The sequence below is a fragment of the Tupaia chinensis genome, unplaced genomic scaffold (genome assembly GCF_000334495.1).
Source record: "Tupaia chinensis unplaced genomic scaffold, TupChi_1.0 Scaffold000047_1, whole genome shotgun sequence".
Classification (NCBI taxonomy): Eukaryota; Metazoa; Chordata; class Mammalia; order Scandentia; family Tupaiidae; genus Tupaia; species Tupaia belangeri.
In genome coordinates, this window is record NW_006159505.1 from 5,711,625 (window position 1) to 5,719,722 (window position 8,098).

Here is an 8,098-nt window from a genome sequence, read left to right on the forward strand (position 1 = left end):
AGGGGCATGGGCAAGTCTTTCAGGAATGGTGGGGTGGGAGTGGGGATATGACAGCAGAATTCTGGGAACACATCCACAACTTGGGAGAGATGAGCTGGGTGAGTTGGAAGCTCTCCACAGAAGGAGGGAAGATTCTAGAAGGCTGGACATTCTGAGCGGAAGGTGCTGCAGGACTAGTGAGGACAGTTACAGTGGTGGGTACAGGCTGAGCCAGGTAGACTCCTCTCTGTCCGCCATGCCCACCCAGTGTCTCCCAGCTGCCCAGTCTTTGCTCCTGCAGTGCATTCTGCCTGGAGAGCCTCTCCCTATCCACATGTTGAAATCTCCCCTTCCTGGTGAGGCCAGCCCAGATGTCTTCCAAATCTCCCCTTACTCCTCCAGCTGGAGGGCCACTCCCTGCTGCAAACAAACTCCCCGAGCCTGAAATCTGGACCTCCCTCGTGGTGCTGACCACTTCCTGACTGTGCCTGTGGCCTGCTCTCCATCTCAAAAGCAGGCAGAGACTCTTCCATGGCTCCTGGGCAGTCCACAGGCCAAGCCCAGAACAGTGCAAACACTCTGGGACCCAGTGAATGGAGCTGTGCTGAATCTGGGGACACCAACTCTGGCCCAGGTTATGGGTGGGACAATGGTACCCACAGTAAAGGGGTCACAGAGCCTCAACGAGTCCTGCATTGCTGGTGCCAGAGGCAGGGCTCCCTCTGGGGCAGTTTGGTGGGAGGTAGGGGCAGACAGGGCGGGTGGGAGCTGAGTCCTGAGAACCAGCAGGCCGCAGAGCTCAAGTGTGAGGCCAAGTTCAGGGAAAGCAAGGCTGGGGCAGAGCCAAGTATTTATTATGCTTGGTCTCTAGGTCTGAGCAGAGCTGATGGATGGAGCCGCTCCAGCGCCTATAAACAGCTGAGCCTCCTCCCTCCACCCTGCCGCTCTCAGCTGCAGCTCCAACTGTTTCCAGTGAGATAGGGCCTGGGGCAAGGAGATGACCCAGGCGGGAAAGGAAAGAACAAGAGGGGGAGGAGGGCGGCGAGGAGGGGAAAGACAGGGTGGAGATGATAGCAGCAGTTGGGAAATGGAGAGAGGTCAGAGAGGACTCCTCTGCCTCCCCGCTGGACACTATTGCGTTGGGCAGCCTGTGCCCAGCAACCCCCTGCACCCAGCAGTCCTCTCTGTGTCCCCTAGGTCTGTCTGAGAAGCCTCTTCACCTCGTGGTCTGCCCGAGGGCTGGTCTTAGTCCCACAAGCTCTTATTAAGTCCTGGAGGTCAGGGGCCATTCATTTGGGAAGCCCTTTCTGAGTGTGTGCAGTCTGTGTTGGCTAATAGTGGGCCCTGGTGGGACTGCCCTCTCACCATCTCCCGGCCTGCTGGTGGGCTTGGCAGACACCCAGTGGTCCATGGTGGAGGGAAATCAGGCAGCTTCTCCGGAGGAGGTGGTGTGGGCAAGGGCTGCAGAAGGGGCGTTCGCAGGGGTGAGAGTAGGTGAGACTGTCCCATAGAGAGGGCAGGAGGGAGCCTGGTGTTGGGGAGTGTGGGGAGCCAGTGCTGCTCAGCGGTTAAGACCATCCATCAGAGAGGGTGAACCTGAGATCAGGTGTCATCTCTAGGCATTCTATTTCTCTAAAATGAGGCTGATAACAACAATAGAAATTCCTTCAAAGGCCTGGGCCTGTGGCCTGGTGGTTAGGGCGCCAGATCCCACACAGCAGACTGCAGTATGATTCCTGGTGGCTTAAAGAAAGCAGGCCAGGCACATGTGCATCATGCCCCAATCCCGACACGATGGAGATACGGAGAAGGATTGTAGCATGACTGTGCCACAAGGGGGGGGTGCTTTCTCTTCTCCCTCCCTGTCTCTCTCTGATGAGTGGGTGTGCCCTCTGGCAAAGTAAAGGACAAGAAACAAAGCAAAAAGAAACGCCTTCAAAGATAGTTAGAATCAAACAGGACCAATGTATTGGGTCCTCAGAAAAGTCATGACGCATTTTCGCATATAAAAATATGTCATGACTTTTCCGATGACCAAATACATAGGCTACTTAGCGTGAAGGCCTCCCGGGGAGCTCCTGACACTGCCAGCTTTGAGCAGCAGAAATGAGAGGGACTGGGGGGCAGCTGGGACCCAGGGTCTGTGAGCTGTCCAAAGGGCAGGTGCAGAGAGAAGATGGTGAACCGTGGGCCTGGGGATATGGCCAGCACAGGGGACCAAGGGGGACAGCTGAGGATCACAGCCCAGTGCCCAGGGGATGCCATCCTGGATCTCTGACCTGGAGGAGCTGGCCACCTGGAGCCTCGGGGTGTGACACGGGCGGGGGAGGGCCCCTTGTCCCTGGAACCTGCTGGAGCTCGGAAGCCGGATGCTCTGGTGACCTAGTTGGCAGCTGTATCCCTGTGTGGTTGAAAACAGGAATTTCTGCCTTGCTGGGGGTCTCGGCCAGGTGAGCAAACTCCCCTGTTTGCCAGGAAAAGAGGTCAAAGGCCCGGTAGGCTCCTGCTGGATGGGAGCCCGCAGCCTCTGGGCGAGCTTGGCCATTACTGCCTTTCCCTTAGGCCTTCACTCAACACCTGCTCAGGGCCAAGGGGTTGAGCACACGCACATTCACCCCTGCCCGACCTCATGAAGCAGGCATGTATAGTTTTCCTTTGCATCCTGGGCTGTGAAGCTGGAACCACATCCTGAACACAGTTCGAGGCCACACCGGCGTGCACAAGTGCCCTGCACCTGTTGGGGGGGCACTGTGGCGTGACCAAGCCCTGTGTAGAGTGCGTGCACTCTCTCTCTTTCTTTTACATACACACATGCTTTATCATGAATTGAAAAAATAAATTCATCTGGAGAGGAGGAGTCGGAAGCAGGAACTGGGAAGTGAGAAGTCACATGACTCCTGGGCCTGAGGCGGGGAGTCTCCATGTTAGACTGCTGGAAGGGGTGGCAGGTGGGAGGTCGGGCATCCCTCCCTGAGCTCTCAGAGTTCATTTCACCCCCACCCAGGAAGGGGCTCCTGTCTTCTCCCCTAGACCCCACGCGCTCACCATCCAGGAGCCAGGAACGCTCTCCTCCAAGTTCAACCAGCCTTGCAGCTGGCTGCTCACAAGTACATTCTCCATAAACTCTCCACCCTCCAGCTGAAGCCTCTGGGTAATAGGATGCTCCGTGGACACTCCGAAGGGTGGCGCTGGGGACAGCGGTGTGAGCCTGGTCATCACTGCAGGTGGTGCCAAAGCATGTGTTCCCAAGGGACGGGCCTCACACAGAGTTCTGGCTGGTGATCGTCGTGCAGAGATGGTTGGTCCAGAAAGACAAGCACACAGAGGAGCCAGAGGGAGTGTGGCCTCGGAGAGAGGGACAGCTGGCTTCGTGTGGGATCACAGACCCAGAGGGAAGGCCTGGCTGAGGGGCCAGCTGCCTGAGGGGAAGAGATTGGAACCAGCCATGGTAGTCTAGGGGTGGGTGACTCTGGAGGGGGATGCTGCTTCACCTGGAAGTTTGCCTGTGAAGAGCAGGAGGAAGGGGAGAGCGGTGCAGAGATGGTTGGTCCAGAAAGACAAGCACACAGAGGAGCCAGAGGGAGTGTGGCCTCGGAGAGAGGGACAGCTGGCTTCGTGTGGGATCACAGACCCAGAGGGAAGGCCTGGCTGAGGGGCCAGCTGCCTGAGGGGAAGAGATTGGAACCAGCCATGGTAGTCTAGGGGTGGGTGACTCTGGAGGGGGATGCTGCTTCACCTGGAAGTTTGCCTGTGAAGAGCAGGAGGAAGGGGAGAGCGGTGGAGAGTCTTCGTACTATTTTAAGAAGCCAAGACTTAGGTCTGGTTGAAGTCTGAAAGGAAGGCATGCCGAGGAGGGGGGAAGGCTGAAGCCAGAGAGTGAGGACGGGCATGGGGGAAGAAGGATGGGGGTCCAAGGAGGACACAGCGCCTTCTCCTAGATGAGGCAAGGGGGTGGCATAAGGGGTGGCACAGGGCTGCAAAAGGGAAGAAAATGGGCCTTGGTTCTTAGGTTGGGGGGAACAGGGCTGTCTGCCAAGTGTGTGGGGACAGAGTGTGGCAGTAGTCATGATGGCAGCCAGGGATGCAAGGTCCATGGCGGGATGACCCAGGTCCCCTGTGTCCCGCAGGACTGACCACAAGGACTGAAAGATTGCAGTGGAAGAGGACAGGGCCCAGAGGACCCGACAGTTCTCATTACCCGCAGCAAGGAGGCAGACTACAGCTTCTCCAAAACTAGTTTTTAATACATTCTCGTGGATTATATGCGACCTGGGCTGTGGCCTGGCTCCTGGGAGGTGACAGCAGCATTATGTAGTGTTTTCAAAGATCAGGCGTGGGGAGACCCTTTGGCCTCAGGCCCGGGGAGGAGTACAAGCACAGCAGCACCTGTGGCCACAATCCCAGCCAGCACGGGGCTCCCCGGCTGTCCCCATCCACAGGTCTATCCCTGGCTCTGCCCTTGACTCTCGGAGTCCTGAGCAGTGTCCGGGCCTCAGCTTTCTCATCTGTGAAACGGGGTGGAGTGAGTGGCATTTTTGTTTTCTCGCACTTTACTGACATGGTCATGAACCAGACTGCGGGTCAGCCATAGGCAAGAGGATGAGGATGGCCAAACAGGGCCCCGGCTCTCTTAGATAGCTCAGGACTCCAGGGTATGAGGGACAGGGGTCTTTCTATCTATTTTTCGAGGGGAAAGGAAATCCTCACCTGATGAGGAACAGAAAGTTTGGAGTGAGCATCATCTTGAGACGTAAACATGAGGAGAGAAGAACCTGCCCAGGTGTGGCCCTCATCCACCCCACCCTACCCTGCCCAAGATCGGAATCCACAGGCTTCACCACTGACCAGGGCAGCTCTGTCTCGGCAAGTTGCATTCTCTTCCCAAGCCCTCAGTTTCTCTGTCAGTGCAATGGGGAGGTCAGATCTGACCGTCTTCACTCTGGGCTATACTCAGTGGAGGGAGAGGGAGTGAGAGAATGCAAGAGCAAGAAGAGAAAAGGAAGAATCCCACGAGTCTGCAAAGGGAAGCAGGAGGGAAACTGAGGTAGAAAAGGAGGAGCGAATTCTCTCTGCCGGCCTGGGTGAGACAAGAGAGGGGGCACGAATAGCATGGGGTGCCCCATGTCCTTCAGGGATGCTGTGGGCCACTCCCAGTCCACCTAACACCTGCAGCCCTCCCAGGCAAAGCTTGGGCCCTGGGGGCCCAGGGTGTGGGTGTGAATCTCAGCAATGGCTGCGGGGCCTTGCAGGAAACCCCGGAGGCTTGCGGGCTTTCCTTTTTTGTACAATGGGAATAAACTGCCAGCCTCTGAGGGCTGACCCAGGGCTTGCATCTGCAGCTGGCCAAGCCTGGTGCACAGCAGACCCACACATCTAAGGTTCTACTCCCGGCTTGCCAGCTCAGGAGGGGCAAAGGGCTGGGGAGAGAAGGCCTGGGCAGGAGGGTGGGCTTAGGGCAGCATTGGCATTGGTGTGTGCAACGTGAGAGCACAGGAGGGGAAGAGCCAGTTGGGGCAGAGCTGAAAGGAGTGGTCCAGCCTGGCTGGAGTCCAGGAGGCAGCTTCTCAACCAGCCTGCAGTGACCACCCCACGCTCTGTGCCCAAGGCACACTCCTGTGGCTCCGGTCCTCTCTTCCGGTCATGAGCTCTTTATTTTCCAGAGAGGCCGAATGTCGTTATTAGATGTGACTGCCTGCTTGGAATTGTCTCAGGCAGCCTCTCTGGGGTTTGGCCTTCCCTTACCCTGGCAAGGCCAGGGCAGGACTATCCACACGGACCTGGCTGGGGCTGCAGAGCCGTAGAGCCCCAACTTCCACACTGTGAGCCTGAAACACTGAGGTCACTGTGGGGCTCCGGACAGCCCCTCCTGGCAGGGAGAGGCTTGAGGGCGGGATGCACCTTGTTTATGAGCATCCCTGGTGCCCAGAGCAGGGTGTGGCATAAAACACATGCTTCGTGGAGATCTGCTGACCTGATGGGTCGGTTTCCTTTTCTGCTTCCCCTGAAGCCTCCCAAGCTCTGGCTCCCACAGCTGGGTCATCTACTAAGTGGCAGGGTGCAGAGAGAATGCCCTGGGCTAGCACGTATGGACCAGGGTCTGGAATCCTGCTCACTGCGTGAGCTGGGTCAGCCCCACTCTCCTCCATGCCATGGCTCCCTGTTGATCTGAAGGGTCTGGGCCTCCCTAGGCCTTGTACTGTTGGTTAAACCTCTGCCGGCGGACGCAGCAGCAGGTGGCCAGTGTGGTGAGGAGGATGGCGGCGAGCACAGTGAAGGTGAGGATGATGATGAGGTTGACATTCTTGAGGCCACCCTTCTCACAATCCTCAGGACGAACGTGGCTCAGGGACACCTCCTCCTGAGAGCCAAAGCGGCAGATCAAGTCCCGGGTGGCGTCCACGTCTACACGGCCTTGATGTAGCTGGGCCGCCAGCCAGCCATTGCCACAGCAGCTGAGCGGGTTGCCCTGCAGGTAGAGGCGCCGGAGGCTGGTTTCCAGGCCGCCCATGGCACTGCCCGGCAGTAGACTGAAGCTATTGTTCCGCAGGTCCAGCACCTCCAGCGACACGGCCTGCGTCCAGGCAGGCAAGTGGCTGAGACGGTTCTCAGCCAGGTTGAGCCGCTTGAGGCAGCTGAAGCAGGGCAGGTCCACTTGCAGCACCGCCAGCCCATTGCCCTGCAGTGCCAGGACCTCCAAGGAGGCCTCCAGGCCCGCCAACGCCCCCATGGCCACATCCAGCCCTGGGTTGGCAGACAGGTCCAGCTCAGTAAGTGGGGTGTGAAGGAAGGCCCCTGCCCTGAGCACCCTGATCTCATTATCCACCAGGTTCAGGGTGCGAAGGGAGGAGATGCCAGAGAAGGACACACAGCCAGAGGGCCCGGGTTTCCCCGGTCCCCCGCAGGGGTTGACCCGGTTCCCCTGTAGGTCGAGCCTCTGTAGGCTGGCCAGGCTGGCAAAGGTGTAGGAGGGCAGGTCCTGCAGGGCATTGTCCTGCAGCAACAGTGTCCGCAGAGACCCCAAGGTCCTGGAGCCCAGCTCTAGTGCCTCCAGCATGTTCCAACTCAAGTCTAGGCGCACCAGGCAGGGCAGGGAGCCCGCGTGCCGGGCCTCGAAGGTGCGCAGGCAGTTTCGGCTGAGATTGAGGAAGTGCAGCGAGGTCAAGTGTGCCAGGAAGTCACTGGGGACCAGCTCGATTTCATTATAGCTCAAGTCCAGGTTCAAGAGCTGGGAAAGGGCATGGGTGCTGGTGTTCCAGCTGGGGTTCGAGGGTGAGGCTGACCAGCCCTGGGTGCCCCTATTGCCCTGGGGTGGCTCCACAGGGAGCCGGATGAGGTTGTTGGACACATTCAGGTAGACCAGCCTTGGGAGCGCGGCCAGGTCGGGGAAGTGGAGCAGGTTGTTCTCCCGCAGGTCGAGCCAGGCAAGCTGGTACTCTGTCCGGGGTTCTGGGGCCATTTGAAAGGCCTCGATGCTGTTGCAGCTCAGGTCCAGCACCTGCAGCTGCTGGAGACTGAAGTTGGAGATGCAGGTGAGGGAGTTCCTCGAGAGATTGAGGTGGGCCAGGCGGGGCAGGGCCTCGAACGCACCGTCCTCGATGTCCATTAGCACGTTGCTGTGTAGGTCAAGCCGCTCCAGGGCAGGCATCCCCATGAAGGTGTGCCGGCTGAGGCGCGTCAGACTGTTCTGCGCTAGTGACAGGGTGCGCAGCGCGGGTGCCTGCCCCAGTAGCCGCTCCACCAGTCCACTGTACAGGCTGTTCCCGGACAGGTCCAGGGAGGTCACGTGTGGCAGGGGGCCCAGACCACCAGCACTCATTGCGGGGCTGGCCGCCAGGTGGTTGTGGGCCAGGCTAAGGTGCTCCAGGTGGGGCAGGGCCTGGAAGACCCCCGGCTGCAGGAAGCTGATCTCGTTCGCGCTCAGGTCCAGGTGACGGAGTGCCGTGTAGAAGCCCAGGGGTGAGGGCAGGATACTCCGCAGCTGGTTTCCAGACAGGTTGAGGACCTCAATGTCCAGAGGGAGCCCTGAGGGGACCTGGAGCAGGCCAAGGCCCTGGCACCAGGCATTCTTGTCCACCTGGGGAGGGGAAAGGGCAGGGCAGCTGGCATTATTAGTGGGTAA

The 8,098-nt window shown here is 58.9% G+C and overlaps 1 protein-coding gene across 2 annotated transcripts in view; it reads right to left on the bottom strand.

Moving 5' to 3' along the window:
• Positions 1-4,202: 4,202 nt before the first annotated feature.
• The window catches only part of LRRC32 (leucine rich repeat containing 32), a 10,780-nt gene continuing 6,884 nt past the window's right edge, over positions 4,203-8,098 (bottom strand). For both annotated transcript variants that reach the window (XM_006141026.3, XM_006141027.3), the window contains exon 3: positions 4,203-8,053. In XM_006141026.3, the coding sequence (XP_006141088.1) occupies positions 6,164-8,053 (1,890 nt within the window). In that variant the 3' untranslated portion in view covers positions 4,203-6,163. The remainder of the gene's footprint in view (positions 8,054-8,098) is intronic.